The 21,780-nt window shown below is 37.9% G+C and overlaps 1 protein-coding gene and 1 pseudogene across 1 annotated transcript; both read right to left on the bottom strand.

Moving 5' to 3' along the window:
* Positions 1-14,735: 14,735 nt before the first annotated feature.
* Positions 14,736-17,904, bottom strand: LOC143580393 (uncharacterized). Its single transcript, XM_077063427.1, has 4 exons — positions 17,200-17,904; positions 16,514-17,105; positions 16,382-16,446; positions 14,736-15,038 (listed from the first exon to the last, which is right to left on the bottom strand). The coding sequence occupies exons 1-4, from the start codon at positions 17,281-17,283 to the stop codon at positions 14,802-14,804; spliced, it is 978 nt and encodes a 325-aa protein (XP_076919542.1). The 5' UTR covers positions 17,284-17,904; the 3' UTR covers positions 14,736-14,801.
* Positions 17,905-19,003: 1,099 nt separating this feature from the next.
* On the bottom strand, positions 19,004-20,308 carry LOC143580399 (uncharacterized; annotated as a pseudogene).
* Between the last annotated feature and the right edge of the window lie 1,472 nt (positions 20,309-21,780).

Raw genomic sequence — 21,780 nt, 5'->3', positions numbered from 1 at the left:
TTGGTGCTGATGGCTGGCGTCAAGAGTATAACACATGGTTATGGTGCTGGTGGTGGTTTAATGGGGATTTGGATTCGATTGCAGGTGAAGTATTAGAGCATTCTCGATAGCTTCTCTATCTCCGTCTCTATAGCTACATAAAAAATACTAGTTTTTTTCTCTCCCTTTTAATTAAATAATACTTATTTATACCTCGATCGTTATCATATTTCTCTCCTCCCCTCACAATCATTTAAAAAAACATTAAATAACTATAAAGTGTGAACAATGTCTTACCAAATTTATTGATGAATAATAATCTTTTATCTTTCCTGCACTCGTAATCACACTATATAATATATAGAACACATTCACATAAATAGGAGTAGTGAGAAGTGTAACATTCGTCAATTTTCAGACCCGAAAATTCGACCCGTTAAATTTTTTAGTTTATTTTATTATTTTGGATCTTCGTTATTTAAGAACGAATTATTATTTATTTTATTGGTTATGTATTTATATCGGGTAAGCATCAATCGAAATTCGTTAATAAGTTAAATGAGTTATGAAAACTTTCCGTCATGTGCAAATCCCACCCCTAAGCCCAACTTTTATCCTCTTGATTAAACATTCAAACATTAGGGACCAAATTGCCAAGTTTTAAACAAATTTTCTTTCCGTGTTCTTCCCTCCACCGTCGATGTCTCAGACCCCCCCCCCTTCTTGTTTAATCCGTGTTTTAGACCGGAAATCACGGAATTGATCAACCTAAATAGTAGATTGATTGAAATAACGTCCCAATCATACCCTAATTATGTTAATCGACATCAATTTGACAGCTAATGATGAATGTGTTAACCCGCTGCCTAGTTGATCCTCAAATCACTATTCATAAACGTCAATAATTCAATTAACTCGTCACACATCAATCTGAATCAAAACCCGAAATCAGTTTCATCATACAAGTTGTCTAATACTCTTTTGTTTCCTTGTTTCAAGCCACAAACCCTAGCTCTCGTTCCTCCTTCCATTGGTTATCATAACAGGTAATATTTGAGTGTTTCTTGATCGGTTTTTTATGCTTAAAAAACCCCCCTATCAATTTCGATTGATAGAGGGCAGCCATTAATCTATTCAGGTTTTCTTCATTTATGGTTCATATGGAATTAGAATCAATTTCAAAATCTGTGCATATTTATACTTTTTCATTCCCTTACAACTGAAGCACTAGCCTAGTTGGTTGATGTATGGCTTGGAGTGTTATACTGTGAACCGGCCTAGGGGGTATGTTCGAGTCCCATCAAGCTTGGTTTTGTTTTATTTTTCTTATTTTTAAATTTTATGATTCATTATTATTATTATTATTATTATTATTATTATATACAACGAATATTATTTTCAACCATTAAACGTACCAAACACCATTTTTACCCCGGAGTAACGTCGCTTAGGCTTTATATATATATATATTTATAAAAAAAGTGGAGCGTGTATAAGAAGTGTAAAATGTAATCTGGTGCGTTGAATATGTTGATATGACGGTGGATATTGAAAGTGTGTTTATTGTGCGGTGTGTTTTATTAGATCTAATGGTGAAAACACACTTCCTACACTTCTTAGGAAAAATCTACTTCCTATTGTAACTTTGCACATATATATATATATATATAGAGAGAGAGAGAGAGAGAGGATCATGAGAGAACTCATTTTTATGGAGAGAACTATAGAACTAATAATGAAACATTTTTAATTTAATTAGAAAAAATATTTTACAATTTTTTTTTCTTTCATCCTTCTTATATGTTGTTATTCTTCACCACAAAAAAATATAAAAAAAAATAAAAAAAATTAACGAGTAATGCATATATACAATACACCGACTTTTTTATAATGCATATGTGCAATAGTGTGTATTTTGATATTTGAAATAATGTTGAATAGCATATATATAGTTGTTTGTATTGTATATTTGCAATAGTGTTATATTATATACAAAAATTAAAAAAATCGATATAGTGCATATGTGCATTAGTGTTGTATTATATATATACGATAATGTGTTTTGCATACAATTATTAGTGTCGTATTTGCATATATTTTATAGTGTGTATTTAGATAATGTATTTGTGTTGAATTATATGCAATAAAACACTATTTTATATATACAATACATATTAATGCACATACACATTACATCGACGGTTTTTTTAAAGAACAATATCATCTTATTAGAAGGAGTAAAGAAACAAAAATCACAAAATAATTTTTTAAAAATAGTTAAAAATAATTCTTTATTAGTTCTCTAATTCTCACTTTAAAATGAGTTCTCTCTAGATTCCACCCCTATATATATATATATATATATATATATATATTTTGAGAATAAATCTGATTTTGAGAACCTTGATAAGTTGTAAGAACTTTAAGAACTCAATATGGACCACACATTTAATTAAATGAGTCTGAAATATGTAGCTGAGAATAAATCTGATTAAAAAATAAATCAGGAGAGAGAATAAGTATTTTTGATGATTACACAAGTTAAAATGTTAGTTACACATGTGTAATAAGTCGATTCGGTTTGTAAAAAATACCGTAATTTTTTTACGTTATTTACACTTACGTATTAAATGTGTCTAAAAAAATATTCGAATTTTTTTTTGTTATTGTTAAAAATTTAAGAACTCTTAACAACCAACTATTTTTTCATTACAATACTCTAACAAAGTTAAGGACTTTGAGAACTCTTAACAAGCAACTATTTTTTCCAATTTTTTATACATTATTAATGTTAGAGAGTAGTTTTATCATATTATTAAAATAAATTTTTGATTACATATGTAAATCATAAGTTTACACATGTGCAAATTTTATATAATAACAAATTTATTTATGTGTAAAAAACATAGATATGTGTAAAAAACTAATTTTCATAATTGTAATCATGACTATAGATATAAACAATGATAAAACTACACTCAGATAGCAGTAATATACAAAAAAAGTTTATAAAAAACATTAGTTACTAAGACTTTCTTTAAGTTCATAAATAATTTAAGAGTTCTGTAATGATAATTATACATATATATATATGTATGTATGTAGCAATGTTATAATAAGAAGTATATTTTTCCTTAAAAGTGTAGAAAGTGTGATTTCACCACTATATCTAATATAACACACCACAACTAAAATAAAACACACCGCATAATAAACACACGTTTCATATCCATCATCAGATCAACATATCTAACACACATTTTACTTCTTACACTTTTTAGACACAATCTACCTTTTATTTTAACCTCACCCTATATATACACATATATATATATATATATATATATTAATACACATATATTAGTGTTTAACCTTATATTTATGAATAAACTAAAAATAGTTTTCACCTGTCTAAACAAACCATTCATCAAAATAAGTTTTTCGTTTGATACTTGTATATAATTATATGATACAATTAAATTTACGATTATTAATAATTTGAAATCGACATATAAATTGTAATAATATTTAAATTAATTACGTTTTCATTACAACTTTATAAAACTAACATAAAATATATTTAACACCTTCTCGATCCCGTATCCGTTATAAACCTTTGCAATCTTGTCTTGTTATGTTAATTATTTAATCACACTTTTATAATTAGGATTTATCGCCGAGACCGCTCGTGGATCTAACGAACTTCTCCTTATTATCTACCTTATTTTAAAGGTGAGTAATCACATCCCCTTTTCTTAATTTTGTTTTGGGGAGCAATAATCATATTAGAAATTGTTATTATTTACTATTATACTCAAACCAATTCCATTATTTGCGTGGCTATGATATTGCTCGATTAATTGTTGAATGCTATATGAATTATGTGTTTACTATTTTTATGGTTGGTTGGTATCTCATCCTCATAGTATGATCATACGTCGTTGGAGTAACTCGACACCGTTTGGGCCGAGGAGAAATGACATTTATATTTTATGTTGTTTATTGGTTGTGAATTCGTCTCAGTAGACATGTCCGAAATCTAATTGCATGATTGAAAAGACACATATACTTGTTATGTTAATTGATACTATTCACATACGTAAGGAGTTATTTATTTTCTCAATATTATTAATATACTTACGCAAAACTGCGAATTACTCGCTTAACATGTGTTGTTGAAAAATTATTTTTATGCATAATCTAGGTTGTTATAGGAAGTTATTTGAAGCGAGGACATAGATTTAAACCTTAGGCTAAAAATTATAAAGTTTAATGGTTGTATTTATTTTTTTTTCATTTGAATTATTTGCGTACACTTGTTATAAATAAATAAATTTAGATATTGACTCTTATTATTATTATTTTAGTGTATTTGAGATATGATACAAATTATGTCGTGTTTGGACATGTTCCCCGTAGGTTTGGTGTGAGAAGAAGTGGGTTTGGGGGTCTCACGTTTATTAATATTATATAGTTTAGTTATAAGAGGGTTCCAATTAAAAAAAACATAAATAGCCCCAGAAAAGTGCTTTGGGTTTCAAGTTTAATTTAGTTACACAAATAGCCATTTAGGCCATGTTTGGGATTCTTTATTTACACCTTTTTTTTTACTAAAATAAGGAGTTTTTGATAAGTTATACTATTCTAACTTATCAAAACTTCTTTTTCCTTATTTAAAAACTTAAAAAAGTCACATTACCCAAACACCTTTTTAACTTACAAAAGTTAATAAGTTATAAGGAGGTAAAAATAAGGAATCCCAAACACCCTCTTAGAGAGTAAAATGACTATAACGCTCTCACGTGAGGTTAATGACTGAAAAACTTACACTACTAGAAAAGGAGATGTTTTTCCACAACTGAATTGTAGGAAATTTGTTAGAAAAATTTAGTTTCTAACAAAAAAGTTGTTGGAAAAACACATGCTTGAAAATCGTTTTCAACCGTTTTCCAACAAACTTTCTTACAAAAATGCTACAAAAACATGTGGTTGTAACCTTTCTACAACTTTCCTACAAAAACTATTCATAATGTTTATTAGATAATATTGTAGCAAAATTTGAGCTTATTTTTTTGTTGGAAATCTGTTAGAACTACTTGTCATAGGAAATTTGTAGGAAGATTTTGTGAGAAAATGACTTGTTTTCTAGTAGTGTAATTAGCATCCGTTGGTGTGAAAAATAAAACTGAGAAAAGTGTATATAAATGATAGAGTGAAATCCATTTTCGAAAAGAAGCAACTCCATAATTTTCAATATTCAAAAGGATAGATAAAAACGTAAAAATAAACATTGTTTGATACAAACCGAAAACCAACAAATTTCTTTTCACAACAAGGAAGCGAGGAAGTGTGACAACCGGTAAATTCCCAAACCCATTAGCCAAGTAATCAACCTGATAATTAGGTGATTGTAAATATTAAGCGCGTGCATTTGTTATGTGCGCCCTGCGCGAGCGCGCCATGTTAGTCAGCACGTGCATTTGTTATGTGCGCCCTGCGCGAGCGCGCCATGTTAGTCAGCGCGTGCATTTGTTATGTGCGCCCTGCGCGAGCGCGCCATGTTAGTCAGCGCGTGCATTTGTTATGTGCGCCCTGCGCGAGCGCACCATGTTAAGAAGCAGCGTGAGCATATGTTATATGCGCCATGCGTGAACGTTTTGGCCTTATGTTTTCATGAAACTTTATGTTGTCTAAATGGGTTGACCGTCACGCATGAGGCTAAGGCGGGTGCATCCCAAAACCAATTATGCGCGTGCGGGAGGGGAACTAACCTACCCGCATGGCGGGAACGTTGAGAGCTAGTTTGTCTGAAGCTCCAAGATGGAATTGACTTCAACATGACTGATCACTATGTTGAAATACCAAGACCACCTGGAGAATCTACAAATGAAACTCAAATGTCCCGAACTGCGAGAAGGTTACGTATCTACCCGCAGCAAAGAAATGTCCTACACGCAGAAAGCTATGCGCACAAAGTTATACGCGCAGAACACTTAGTCTATTCTCCAGTTATAAGGAGATTACTCCCGCCCGAAAGGAAACAGTAGCGTGTTTCAGAGATTTTCCACTTTTTACTGTACACTGACAAAAGTACCTGAAAAAGCACACTGTAACATGAAAAGTCAACTGTCAGCCACCCTATTCTCACCAACCCCAGACCTGCATGTTCTGTCCAAATCAAATCAAAATCTTTTATCCACCACTCCACTCTTAAGTAAATAATAATAACTTCCATACTTTATCATCATTACATTTAGATATGAAAAGATTTCAATCCCCTAAAGCAAGGGACTGTGTTCCCTTGAGTTTGCCTATAAATATGTAACCTAAATCATCACTCAGAACACACTTTAAAGAACTGCAAACTTGCACTAATCATCTCCCAAGCATCCATTATTTTCGATTCCGTTCCAGTTACTAGGTAAGCCGAGGTTATAAACTTGAGATCTACTTTCCAAACCTTATATTCTCCTATTTCTTATATACTTCTTGCTATTTCATCGTATTCTAGACCTTCAAATTCAAAGACCAACACCAAGAAAACCCGAATCTCGACTAAATCCCTTAACAAGAACCACAGGTGAGTCTCACAGCCCCTATTTTCACTGTTTTCACTGTTTTTTTTAAAACTACTTTCGGGGCGAGGGACACGTACTTAAATAATGTTTTATCATGGTATACTTACAAGCTATGCAAACGATTACGTGTTTAAGTTATGTTTCATGATGAGCAATGCGAACAGTTATCTATGGTATTTCAATGTTAGTGCACCAGATTCGAGTAAGTGATCACTTTACCATTGGAACTCTAAGGGTAGGGACTGCTGGTTTGATCCGCCCACTCGTAGGGGTCGCACCTCTTACACAGACGAGTGCCTAGTATGGTCATGGGGCAGTACTATGGGTTTGAGCCCGCTCGTAGAGGTCGCTCCTCTTACGCAGACGAGCGCCTTGTTTTCCGGCACAACGTCCGCGCGTAACCCGCGGGACGGTATTACAGTATTATTCGCTCGTAGTGGCAGCGCCACTTACTCAGACGAGCACAGTTTTCCAGAAGTGTCCGCGCGTAACCCGCGGGACGGTATTACATTATTTTAGCTCGTAGTGGCAGCGCCACTTACACAGACGAGCACAGTTCCCAGAAATGTTCGCGCGTAACCCGCGCAACGATTTTATCAGAATATGTTGATAGATCTATGTTTTACCAAGCATGTGTTTAATAATGCTATCAGAATTATGTTTCAGAATGATTTGTATCAAGATAATGATGCAATACGATTTATCAAGTTACTAAAACTTGTGAACTCACTCAGTTTATACTGATTCAAATATTTTTACGTGTCTTTCAGGAGATAACTAGGTAGCGCATGGAGTCACACTTAGAGCACCTCACGCTGAACATCTAAAACTAGCTTTTTGGAAGATTTTAGTTCTATCCCTTCGATGCGCGTGGTTGTACCCGCCGCGCAAAGGGGATATGGCGTGGAAATCTTCAACAGTTTGTATACTTGGATGTTTTTATGTAATCTTTAAACAATGTAATGTATTTGTATTAAACATTTCATGCGCAATGAAAATCTTTGAATGTTTTGCAATGGCCCGTGCTTAATTATCAATCCCCACTCGTGCACGCCCGGCTGTTTCCGCCGCTCAGGGCCGGGTGTGACAGATTGGTATCAGAGCACTGGTTATAGCGAACTAGGAAAAGAAGTTTTAACCTAGACTATAACCGTTGGGGAATCGCATGAAATATTTTTCAAAGAAAATATTTTCAAAAGAAACTATACACACACTTAGGAACACGGGTCACACTGTCTAGTAAATAATGATAACATAATGTACTCAGAGTACATGCGCTAAGTCTAATATATTTTCACCCTGTTTAAGCAAGAATGCCTCCAACCAGAGCCAAGGGAATTACCATGACGCCCGAGGAACTCGCGGAAATAATTGCGCAAGCGATCGCAACACATGAGGCCAGCAAGGCCGAATCAAGTCAGGGTCGTCAGAACGAGACCCCAGAACCCGAATCAGGAGCCTTGGACAAAGGATGCTCCTATAAGACATTCATGGCCTGTAAGCCTTGGCCATTCAAGGGAACCGAAGGGGCCATTGGGCTCTACAACTGGATTGACAAGATGGAGACAGTTCTCTCCATTAGCGGATGTAGTGAGAACCAGAAGGTCCTTTACGCGACCTGCATGTTCCAAGAGGCAGCTTCGTCTTGGTGGAAGCTTCAAACGAAAACTTTGGGGCGAGAAGTTGCTCTCCACAAGACCTGGGAGGAACTGAAGGAAATGATGATGAGAAAGTTCTGCTCTCGCGCAGAAATCCAGGGTCTGCAGCAGGAATTCTGGAACCACACCATGGTAGGAACGGATATCGACGCCTACAACAACCGGTTCAATGAGCTTTGCCAGTTGGTGCCAGACATGGCAAACACGGAGGAAAAGAAGATCGAGAGGTATATTTTTGGGTTACCTCCTGTTGTTAGGGTTCCGCTCAACGCCGCAGCGCCTCCAACCTTTGATGAGGCGGTAGCGCGGGCCATCACCCTTACAAGGGATACGGTCCGTGCGGGTATGTTAACTACGCGCGGAATCGAGCAGCGAACCTCTGATCCCAAGAGGAAGTGGAACTCTCACCACCGAGGGTCCGACTCCAAGCAGCCACCGTTCAAGAAGCAGGAAAGCGCAAGGGTTTACGCGATCCAAGCCACGGAGCCATCAAGGAAAGGATACAGTGGCCCTTACCCATGGTGCAACAAATGCAAGTTTCACCACGAGGGTGAATGCGCGAGCGTCACGTGCGCCAAATGTAACAGGCCAGGACACAAGACGGTGAATTGCCGTGCTAAAGAAGCTGGAGCCAATGACAACTGCTACGCATGCGGAAAGCCAGGGCATTTCAGTCGGGATTGCCCGCAAAGGGGAAACCAAGCTCGCGGGAGAGCTTTTGTGATCAGCGCGGGTGAAGCTAAAGAAGAGCCGAATGTGGTAACCGGTACGTTTTTGCTTAACGGCCATTTTGCATCTATCTTATTTGATACTGGCGCTGACCTGAGCTTTATATCTGCTGAGTTTAAAAACTCCCTAGGATTAGCAACCAGTAGGCTAGACACGCCTTATACTATAGAACTAGCCAATGGTAGGCAGTTATGCGCGAACGAAAGAACTGAACAATGTGTAATAGTCATGGGAGGTCACGGGTTCAATATTAACTTGTTGCCAATAGACTTGGGAAGTTTTGACATTGTGGTAGGTATGGATTGGTTAGTCGAGAACCGCGCGGAAGTTAATTGCCATGAGAAGCAGGTTCGGATCCCACTGTTGAACGGAGAAACCTTGGTGATTCAAGGGGAAAGAAGGGGAGTTGCGACGAAACTGATTTCGTGCCTAAAAGCGCGCAAGTGCCTAAGGAAAGGGTGCTACGCCTTCCTGGCGCATGTCGTAGAGAAGAAAGGAGATGAGCGAAGAATTGAAGACTTACCAGTAGTGCGCGAATTTCCAGAAGTTTTTCCTGAAGATTTGCCCGGATTGCCGCAGCCGCGACAAGTCGAGTTTCGTATTGATTTGGTCCCAGGAGCTGCGCCAGTAGCTCGAGCGCCTTATCGATTAGCTCCATCTGAGATGCAAGAGCTATCCAATCAGTTACAGGAACTATTGGATAAGGGTTTCATACGCCCAAGCTTTTCACCTTGGGGAGCTCCAGTACTGTTTGTTAAGAAGAAGGATGGTTCCTTCCGGATGTGTATTGACTACAGGGAGCTGAACAAGCTGACAGTCAAGAATCGGTACCCTTTACCGAGGATTGACGACTTATTTGACCAGTTGCAGGGATCCAGTTATTATTCAAAGATAGATCTACGGTCAGGATACCACCAACTTAGGGTCCATGAGGAAGATGTGCCGAAAACAGCCTTCCGAACCAGATACGGCCATTATGAGTTCTTAGTGATGCCTTTCGGGCTAACTAATGCGCCGGCTGTGTTCATGGATCTGATGAACCGCGTGTGCAAACCATATTTGGACAAGTTTGTGATTGTGTTTATAGATGATATTCTGATTTACTCTCGGACCAAGGCCGAGCATGAGCAACACCTGAGATCGATTTTGGAATTGTTGAGGAAAGAAAAGTTGTATGCGAAGTTTTCCAAGTGCGAGTTTTGGCTTAGAGAAGTTCACTTTCTCGGTCACGTTGTAAACGAGAAAGGAATACACGTTGATCCTTCCAAAGTCAAGGCCATCGAAAACTGGGAAGCGCCAAAAACCCCAACTGAGGTGAGGCAATTCCTAGGACTAGCTGGCTACTATCGACGCTTCATTGAGAACTTCTCCAAAATAGCTCTACCTCTGACCGCGCTAACTCAGAAAGACAAGAAGTTTGTTTGGGGCGAAAATCAGGAAGCAGCGTTTCAAATGTTGAAACAGAAGTTATGTAGTGCGCCAATTTTGTCTCTGCCCGAGGGGACGGATGACATCGTCGTTTACTGCGACGCTTCACATCAGGGACTCGGATGTGTCCTTATGCAACGAGACAAAGTCATAGCGTATGCCTCACGCCAACTCAAGACCAATGAAAAGAACTACACAACGCATGATTTAGAACTTGGAGCGGTTGTCTTCGCGCTAAAGATTTGGCGCCATTACCTCTATGGTACAAAGTGTGTGATCTTTACGGATCACAAGAGCCTTCAACATATATTTGATCAAAAGGATTTAAACATGAGGCAACGAAGATGGGTGGAGTTGTTGAATGATTATGATTGTGAAATTAAGTACCACCCTGGAAAGGCGAATGTGGTAGCAGACGCGCTAAGTAGGAAGGAGCGAATAAAAACGCTACGAGTCAAGGCCCTAAGGTTGACCATTCACGCAGATCTCTCTACCCGCATCCGAGACGCTCAGCAAGAAGCCTTGAAACCAGAGTTTGTTAAAAACGAATGCCTTGGGGGTATGGTTAAAAGTTTGGAACTGAAAGAGAACGGCAATCTATATTTCGCTAACCGCATATGGGTCCCTCTCAAGGGAGGATTGCGCGAGCAAGTATTAAACGAAGCTCACAAGACGCGGTATTCCGTACATCCTGGCGCAGACAAGATGTACCAAGATGTTAAAACGCTGTATTGGTGGCCCAATCTTAAAGGCGCCATCGCGGCGTATGTCAGTAAGTGCCTGACGTGTTCGAAGGTGAAGGCTGAATACCAGAAACCGTCAGGGTTGCTTCAGAAGCCAGAAATTCCCATGTGGAAGTGGGAACAAATCTCTATGGACTTCATCACCAAACTGCCAAGGACACCTGGGGGCTATGACACAATATGGGTTATTGTGGATCGGCTAACTAAGTCAGCGCACTTCCTGCCGATCAAGGAAACCGATAGGATGGAAAAGTTAGCCCGATTGTATATTCGAGAAGTAGTTTCAAAACATGGAGTCCCAGTGTCCATCATTTCTGATAGAGATAGTCGGTTCACCTCAAGGTTTTGGAGATCGTTACAAGGAGCTTTAGGTACTCGTCTGGACATGAGTACGGCTTATCATCCTCAAACGGATGGGCAAAGCGAGCGAACAATTCAGACATTGGAAGATATGCTACGCGCGTGCGCAATCGATTTCGAAGGTAGCTGGGATACTCATCTTCCATTGGTTGAATTTTCTTACAACAATAGCTATCACACAAGCATTAAGGCTGCGCCGTTCGAAGCTTTGTATGGGCGCAAGTGTAGATCCCCACTATGCTGGGCTGAAGTAGGTGACAAGCAAATGACTGGTCCAGAATTGATCCAGGAAACAACAGACAAGATTTTTCAGATAAGGGATCGCCTTAAGACAGCGCGCGACAGACAGAAGAGCTACGCAGATGTGCGAAGGAAACCATTGGAATTTCAAGTAGGGGATAAAGTACTTTTGAAAGTCTCTCCATGGAAAGGAGTCCCCCGTTTCGGCAAGCGAGGAAAGTTGAATCCACGCTACATTGGACCATTTGAGATCCTGGAAAGGATCGGTCCGGTTGCTTATAAGCTCCGTTTACCCGCCGAACTCAGTGGAGTTCATAATACGTTTCATGTGTCCAACCTCAAAGAGTGCTTATCTGACGAAACGTTGATTTTGCCGATGGAAGAGATTCACATCGACAAACAGCTGCACTTCATAGAAGAACCTATAGCAGTAACCGATTGGAAAGAACAAAAGTTACGCAGGAGCAAAATCAAGTTAGTAAAGGTTCAATGGAACTCGAGGCGTGGGCCTGAGTTCACTTGGGAAAGAGAAGACCAAATGCGCAAGAAATACCCACACCTCTTTCAGAGCACAGCTTCTGACAGCAACGTCTCCTAAATTTCGGGACGAAATTCGTCTAACGAGGGGAGAATGTGACAACCGGTAAATTCCCAAACCCATTAGCCAAGTAATCAACCTGATAATTAGGTGATTGTAAATATTAAGCGCGTGCATTTGTTATGTGCGCCCTGCGCGAGCGCGCCATGTTAGTCAGCACGTGCATTTGTTATGTGCGCCCTGCGCGAGCGCGCCATGTTAGTCAGCGCGTGCATTTGTTATGTGCGCCCTGCGCGAGCGCGCCATGTTAGTCAGCGCGTGCATTTGTTATGTGCGCCCTGCGCGAGCGCGCCATGTTAGTCAGCGCGTGCATTTGTTATGTGCGCCCTGCGCGAGCGCACCATGTTAAGAAGCAGCGTGAGCATATGTTATATGCGCCATGCGTGAACGTTTTGGCCTTATGTTTTCATGAAACTTTATGTTGTCTAAATGGGTTGACCGTCACGCATGAGGCTAAGGCGGGTGCATCCCAAAACCAATTATGCGCGTGCGGGAGGGGAACTAACCTACCCGCATGGCGGGAACGTTGAGAGCTAGTTTGTCTGAAGCTCCAAGATGGAATTGACTTCAACATGACTGATCACTATGTTGAAATACCAAGACCACCTGGAGAATCTACAAATGAAACTCAAATGTCCCGAACTGCGAGAAGGTTACGTATCTACCCGCAACAAAGAAATGTCCTACACGCAGAAAGCTATGCGCACAAAGTTATACGCGCAGAACACTTAGTCTATTCTCCAGTTATAAGGAGATTACTCCCGCCCGAAAGGAAACAGTAGCGTGTTTCAGAGATTTTCCACTTTTTACTGTACACTGACAAAAGTACCTGAAAAAGCACACTGTAACATGAAAAGTCAACTGTCAGCCACCCTATTCTCACCAACCCCAGACCTGCATGTTCTGTCCAAATCAAATCAAAATCTTTTATCCACCACTCCACTCTTAAGTAAATAATAATAACTTCCATACTTTATCATCATTACATTTAGATATGAAAAGATTTCAATCCCCTAAAGCAAGGGACTGTGTTCCCTTGAGTTTGCCTATAAATATGTAACCTAAATCATCACTCAGAACACACTTTAAAGAACTGCAAACTTGCACTAATCATCTCCCAAGCATCCATTATTTTCGATTCCGTTCCAGTTACTAGGTAAGCCGAGGTTATAAACTTGAGATCTACTTTCCAAACCTTATATTCTCCTATTTCTTATATACTTCTTGCTATTTCATCGTATTCTAGACCTTCAAATTCAAAGACCAACACCAAGAAAACCCGAATCTCGACTAAATCCCTTAACAAGAACCACAGGTGAGTCTCACAGCCCCTATTTTCACTGTTTTCACTGTTTTTTTTAAAACTACTTTCGGGGCGAGGGACACGTACTTAAATAATGTTTTATCATGGTATACTTACAAGCTATGCAAACGATTACGTGTTTAAGTTATGTTTCATGATGAGCAATGCGAACAGTTATCTATGGTATTTCAATGTTAGTGCACCAGATTCGAGTAAGTGATCACTTTACCATTGGAACTCTAAGGGTAGGGACTGCTGGTTTGATCCGCCCACTCGTAGGGGTCGCACCTCTTACACAGACGAGTGCCTAGTATGGTCATGGGGCAGTACTATGGGTTTGAGCCCGCTCGTAGAGGTCGCTCCTCTTACGCAGACGAGCGCCTTGTTTTCCGGCACAACGTCCGCGCGTAACCCGCGGGACGGTATTACAGTATTATTCGCTCGTAGTGGCAGCGCCACTTACTCAGACGAGCACAGTTTTCCAGAAGTGTCCGCGCGTAACCCGCGGGACGGTATTACATTATTTTAGCTCGTAGTGGCAGCGCCACTTACACAGACGAGCACAGTTCCCAGAAATGTTCGCGCGTAACCCGCGCAACGATTTTATCAGAATATGTTGATAGATCTATGTTTTACCAAGCATGTGTTTAATAATGCTATCAGAATTATGTTTCAGAATGATTTGTATCAAGATTATGATGCAATACGATTTATCAAGTTACTAAAACTTGTGAACTCACTCAGTTTATACTGATTCAAATATTTTTACGTGTCTTTCAGGAGATAACTAGGTAGCGCATGGAGTCACACTTAGAGCACCTCACGCTGAACATCTAAAACTAGCTTTTTGGAAGATTTTAGTTCTATCCCTTCGATGCGCGTGGTTGTACCCGCCGCGCAAAGGGGATATGGCGTGGAAATCTTCAACAGTTTGTATACTTGGATGTTTTTATGTAATCTTTAAACAATGTAATGTATTTGTATTAAACATTTCATGCGCAATGAAAATCTTTGAATGTTTTGCAATGGCCCGTGCTTAATTATCAATCCCCACTCGTGCACGCCCGGCTGTTTCCGCCGCTCAGGGCCGGGTGTGACAGGAAGAGTTCTCAAAACATTTTCTTCTTTTGGTTTATAGGACTTGACCACAGGCATGCAGCATATCCTACATGAAAATCCCAAATGTTAGTATAAATCAGCACTTGAAATAAAAGCAGTGGTGTCAAATTCCTTCACACAGGCTTCCACTTCTACAGGATAAACATATCCAACAACTAATAGTGATGCTGTATCCGTTTGTTCTGTTTTACGATGATGAGAATTAATGGAAACTGATTCAACACCCACAAGACTAGACACAGCCTCCACTATCTTGTTGATTTCACTTTTGTTGTTTATGTTGACTCCGGTCAGCACAACTACCTGATTTGCACACAATGACAAGGGAGCAAACAACAAAATTAAGAATAAAAGATAATAAGAAACTTTGAGAAATGTCTCATAAGCAAACAACAAAGCTTTGAAAACCGTCTAATAATAAAAGATAATAAGATAACAACAAAATTATTAGACGGTTCTCAAAGCAAACAAGAAAGCTTTGAGAACTGTCTAATAATCAGACATTATTTTTAGACGTATGCACCCATAACATTTAATTTATTTTTGTTAGCAGTTCTGGTCTTGAAAACTATAAATGGTAGAATTTCTTTATAAATTTTTATTTCTTTCCTTTTATTCCTTTTATCACTTTTATTTTATAAAATTAACAAAAAAATTATTAACTAATTAACAACTTATTTATTAAAAAAATGTATATTTTTTATATTTTTTTATTTATTTATTCATTTTTGATTGTTTGAATAGGCTACATATTTTTCTCATTTTCAGTTTATAGATTTCGTTAAATTTTATTAATTAGCTAACAAACTTATTAAAAATATTTATTTACCGTTTAATATAAAAGTGATAAAAAGAATAAAAAAAAGAAAGAAAAAAATTAAACTTACCATTTATAGCCTCAAAGGATAACAAAATTAAACTTCAAAGGGCTTAGTCACCCAATCCATTTCAGGTTGAATGAGCTATGTGAGATATAAAAACATAGGCCAGATAGCAATTTGAGTAAAGCGTGGTTATAGTTTGTTCAAATTTGTTATTTTCGTCTAAACGAATAAAATTTGCAATTTATGTCTCTAAAATTTCGTTTTCGTTATAATTTTCGTCGCTGTGGTTTGTTATATATGCTATTTCAGTCGAAAAGTTAAAAGTTGTAATTTATGTCCCTAGATTTTCATTTCCGTTGCGATTTTCGTACATGTAGTTTGTTATAATATGCTATTTCAGTCCAAATAGGTTAACAAGAATACAAGATGAACGAAAATTGCAACAAAAATGAAACTTTAGGCGTAAATAACAAATTTTAAACTTTTGGACTGAAACAGAAAACTTGAACAAACCATATGAACGAAAACCGTTGTTTTACTCAAAAAAGAAAAACCTTTTGTGTTCAATTAAGGCATTTTAATAGAAACCATTCTTTTTAAAGGCGTATGTCATAATGACAATAATGTTTCTCCCAGATGATCATATCATTAGCCATATATACCCTATTACACAAGTTCGAATCGTTCTTACAGTAATGCTTATGATATTTCAGAGCGCTCACATGAGCCAAGATTCGAACCCGAGACCCCCAAGATGAAAACCTAAGGAAAACCTGATAACCACACCACAAAAAGTGGTTTTGACTTTTCATAGAAACGTACAATATTATATTTCAGCTCCCAAGATCGGTTTGAGTATGGACGATGTTTTCTCCATCCTTGTGATTCTGGGAAAGGTTGTGATATTAGTGTAGCAACTAAACACATTCACAAATAACTCAATCATGAACTTACCTGGGTAGTCAACATGATCATCAAACAACCTTTTAAACCGAGTTGAAGTCTTTGAACCAAATAAATCACGGCGGCAAAGATAGTAGCCTCCTGTGGTCACCTTGAATTCAGACAAATCTCCACCAATCACTTCTTCCTCTTTCATCATAGTATTATTCTCATAGTTCTCTTCACCATCATCCATATACCCAAGGCTGACACCACAGTCACTTACTACGAACACTCGTTCATCAACAATAATATCGACATGAACTTCATCACCGGCATCTAATATGTTTCCGATTGGCCAATAGCTTAACCACACAACATCTTCATCAACTCTAGGTTTGCAATACACCAAAGGGTTGTATACCCAAGTAAGATCCTTGGTTGTGTTGTTTATTTTCATCAACAAAGTCCACATATCTTTGTCATTGGATCCTGAAGATTTGTATAAGCAACTAACATGTAATCCTTGGATTCTTTGTTCCTTTTGATGGAAAGGCACATGAAAGGAAACGTTTGGGAATCGTGACATATGCTCGTAGCTCATCATATTTGGGTCCTTAATGCCTTGCAGATAGGTGCTTGTTATACCATATTCATACAATATCTACGCCAAATAAAATTCATTAATTCGTATGTTAAACATATCCATATGTGTTTTGTTTTTATGCATGCATTTGAGAAAAGTTAAGAGTAATAACCTGGATTTGCTGATCTTTCCCTTTAGCGATCTCATCACCGACTAGGTCCACCTTATGATCTTGAAACGCTTTGATCCACTGCATATGTTGAACCAGATCTGCTTCATCAACTTTTGCTACGGGCACTAACTCAAAAAGGCCTTCAACTTCACAGAGTTTGGAAAAACCTTCATAAGAAAACCACTGAAGACTGTAACGACCTGATTTGAATGTTATTCTCGAGTGAATTACACCGTTCTACATACAACTCCTCAAGCGTACTTGGAATAGATGGGAGAGACTTCAGGAGTGAACAAGAATACAAGTCGAGCGTCTTTAGCTTTTGAAGGTCAATGCTATTAGGCAAGAACTCAAATTTATTACATCCTAACCACAGCCTAAAGAATGATTGAGCATGGAATGCCACCTGAACATCATTGTTGTGCTTTATTTTGCAGAAATCAAGATATAAACTCTTTAACGAGCTTGGTAAGAGAAACAAAGACCTCTCTGAATTTCCTCTATCATTCCATAAACGTTTTGGTTTTACATTCTTCAATGAAGACTTCAACAGGTTCACGCATCCTTTCAAATCCAACACAACTAGACTCTTGAGGTCTTCTATGGATTCACTAAGATGAATTAGAGTGCTACAGTTAGAGAGGATCAAAGTCTCAAGATTAGGGAGTAGGTGGAGCTGGCGGATGCTGATAAGTTTCTCACAACCTTCAAAATGTAGTATCTTGAGTGGTTCATGTTCACAACATGAGAATATGTAGGATCAATTGTTCTTTTGTGATACTTCCAACTGCTTGTTGGTTCATGTTCAAGACAATTTAAAAAAATATATTAGATGTTTAAAACTATTTATTCTTCGAACGATACTATTAATAAATGCTAGGCAAGCGGTGCTAAAGGCTGAAGCAGGAAAAATTACTAAGCACGATAAGGCGTGTGTTGAGAATCAACATGCCTTCATCGCTTTAGCTTTTGATACATTTAGGTCTCTCGCCCCCGATGCTGCTTCGTTTTTAAAAAGAGTTCAGCGGGTCATGCACAGTAACTCAGCGACGCCGAAGAACGATAACTATGTTTTCAGTAGGATCGGGTTTGCCATTCAAAAGGGGTGGTGGCACAACTTGTTGCCCGCTTACCTGCCTCTCTGTTGTAACTGGATCCTTCTTCTTATTATTATAATTTAAATTTGATAAAAATAAAAAAATAAATAAATGCTTTTTTATTTCAAATCAAAAAATCAATTACAATATGCGATTTCATTCTAAAACTTATATACCACATATTTCTCCTTACTAAATTATTAATTTATATTACATATTCAACCATTTTATTAAAATTCATTTATTGATTAACTATTTTACCTTATGCATTAGAGTTGGGATACAATCTTTCAATTCATATGTAGGTTCTTAGAGCATTCACAATGGTGAATGAGGAAAAACAAACTGAACACACCACATCAGCTGTCGCCGCATCAGATTTCCACTTATTCACTTTAAAACACCAAAAACTCTTATTTTTCCTCCAACACTACATCAACTTTTAAACACCTCTATATTTCACATAATCACCTACTTTTATATTTTCTTTCTATAACTAAAATACTTTTATAAATAAAATATTTTATTCAAGTATCTTATTTTTTATTTCATATTATTTAAAAATAAAATAAGTTCTAGTAAATAAATTTACATAAATAATAAAAGTAATATAAATAAAAATTTAAAATTACATAATTAGTAAATAAAACAAGCACACGCAAACATAAACTAAAAAAGTTACATAAACTAATGTTAAAAACTCTACCTCAATCAAAACGACTATTGTTTAATAGACCATATATGCTCACTAAATAATTTCGAAGCGCATGATAAGCTTCATTGTTACGTATATTCATGAATCTTGCCAAGTGCCCTTCGAAATTTACTATCGCTCCATGGTTTGCTTGTTCAAGTTCTTCACCCTCATCATCCGACCAATAGGTTATCGCGTCTCCTTCATCTTCTACAATCATATTATGTAGTACCATACATGCATACATTATACTTATTAACCTTTTGCTCCATATTTTTGTTGGCCCTTGTATAATGTGCCATCGAGCTTAAAGGACGCCGAATGCCCTCTCGACATCCTTTCTTACCGATTCATGATGTGTCTTGAATTCCAACATTTTTGGGCTTTGCGGATATTGAAGCTTTTGACAAGCGTCGCCCAAGATATATACCATCTGCAAGATAGTATCCCATGCTGTATTATGTTCCATGCACTATAAAATTGCATTGAGGCGCACCACCTTCTAAAATTTCATTGAATATTGGTGATTGATTTATGACGTTGATATCATTATTCGACCCCGCCACACCAAAATATGCATGCCACATCCAAAGGTCATATGATGCAACTGCTTCGAGCATGATGGTGGGATGTCCATGGTCACCTCGCGCATATTGACCTTTCCATGCAACTGGGCAGTTTTTCCACGCCCAATGCATCCAGTCAACACTTCCTAGCATTCCGGGAAACCCGTGCTTGGTTGAGTGCTTATCCAGTAACTGCTGGATGTCCTTCTGAGGTATTTTTTCGAATAAAGTTCAATAAGTCCTTTACAAAACCTTTGAAGACACTCGAGAGCAGTACTTTCACCAATACGTATATATTCGTCCGTTTGGTCAGCTGCCATGCCATATGCCAACATTCGTATGGCACACGTGCATTTTTGTCGGGGAGATAAACCGATTCTACCCACTGCATCAACTCTTTGTGTGAAATATGAATAACTTTTTTTCAAATTGTCGACAATTTGATTGAAAAGATGGCGATGCATTCGAAAACATTGTCTAAAGAAGCGCTCTTCATAGATTGGTTTCGGAGCAAAGTAGTCGTTCCAAAGACGACTGCCTGCTTCTTCATGACCCCTATGTACTGGTTTGCGCTTCGGCCATCTAGCACTAGAACCTTCTTCGGTATAGTGATGCTTTAGTTGCAAATACACGTTGTCGAAGTCATAAGACATCAATTCTTCATACTGTTTAATAGCTAAATGCATAAATTGCATATCATTAGCAGTAGACGAATTTATAAATGGTACTTGCATATCATCACTGGAACTCATATTTATTTAGGGAATACTTAATTGGGCAATTTTGAAAGGTATGGTAAATATGAAAGGAATATTTCTATCTATAATAAGAAAACTAGCCGTTATAGTGATTTGAAAAAAAAAATCATAAAGAAAACTAAAAGTGGCGTTAGCTAGCCGTTGGGTTGGAACCAATGAACATTAAAATTCATAAGTTATATAAATAAAAAATTAAAATTACATAACCTAAAAATTCAAAAGTTACATAACCTAAAAATTCAAACTTACATAACCTAGAAATTATAAGTTACGTTTGTCTTTTGATTTGTTCGCATATCGCCTTGTGCGTCGCCAATCATTCCGGATCCATGTGGGATCGACCCATCATTAGTATATTAATGTCTTGGTTAAAGAGAAATTGGTCCATTTATTGTTTGAACGCACCCGCGGCTTCCATTCGTGTTTTCATCATCTCATCAAACTCTTTGATATTTCCTGCTTCCGCATTTGCTTTTTTACTTTGACTTCACCTTTTCCTTGGCCTTCTTTTACCACATTGGACGGTTCGGTTCTTGATACTCATTCGGCTCGTCTACAACATTGAACTCCTCAAACAAGATAAGAGTGTCATCGTTGAGGTCAATCGGGATAGAGTGTCCATCGGAAGCTGATGTGCTATAGTCCCCCGAAGCTGATGTCGTACTCCTCTTCGGCAGAAAGGGTACCGGTTCGTGCCATTTCGGCTCATCTTTCACAAGTTTCCACACATGATCGAATTGAAACGTAGTACCGGTTGAAGCGTACTCTTCCCTAGCAAGAGAGATGATTTGATCATCAGACCAATCGCTTCTCTTCTTTGCTAAATACTTTTGAGTTGGTGTTGACATCGAAAGCCAGTGTGGCCTAAAGGTATTGGTGGTACGTGAAAAAGCAGGGTCACTACAGAAGTATTTTTCGATACGCACCCAGAAATCTCTTCCTCTATGGACCATTTTTGTTGAACCCTCTTAGATACTCCTATGACTTGTTTCCATTTTTTTTACTAGTAACAGGGGAAGCAGAGTCACCAAGTTTAGGTGATGGTGTCGATGTAAATGACATTTGAGTAGGTGTGAGTGTTTGAAACTATTGTAAACCGGGATGTGGATAACCGAGTTGTTGTGGAAATGGTGGAAATCCAGGTTGTTGTGAAAATGATTGATAACCGGCTTGTTGAAATTGTTGAGATCCAAAGTTTGGATGCGGGTAAGGAGAGAATCCGGGTTGTTGAAACTGTTGAAAACCGGAAGTTGGAGTCGGAATTCGGTTGGTGTTTGGAGCCGGGTTTGGGTTAGGATCGCTTAGCAAACGCTGAAAGAAATTGCTATCATCCATTTATTTTTTTGAGAGGAATATAGATGGAAATTTTTTTGTGGATTCATAAAATGGGCTAGACTAATATTTGAAACAAAAAATAAATCTTTTTTAAGAAGTTACCGTTGGATTGTAAATAACAAAAAAAAAGT

The sequence above is a fragment of the Bidens hawaiensis genome, unplaced genomic scaffold (assembly GCF_021521415.1).
Source record: "Bidens hawaiensis isolate Kalapana, Puna unplaced genomic scaffold, B.hawaiensis_p1.1 tig00030422_1, whole genome shotgun sequence".
NCBI lineage: Eukaryota > Viridiplantae > Streptophyta > Magnoliopsida > Asterales > Asteraceae > Bidens > Bidens hawaiensis.
This window is presented reverse-complemented; position numbering and strand designations above follow the sequence as displayed.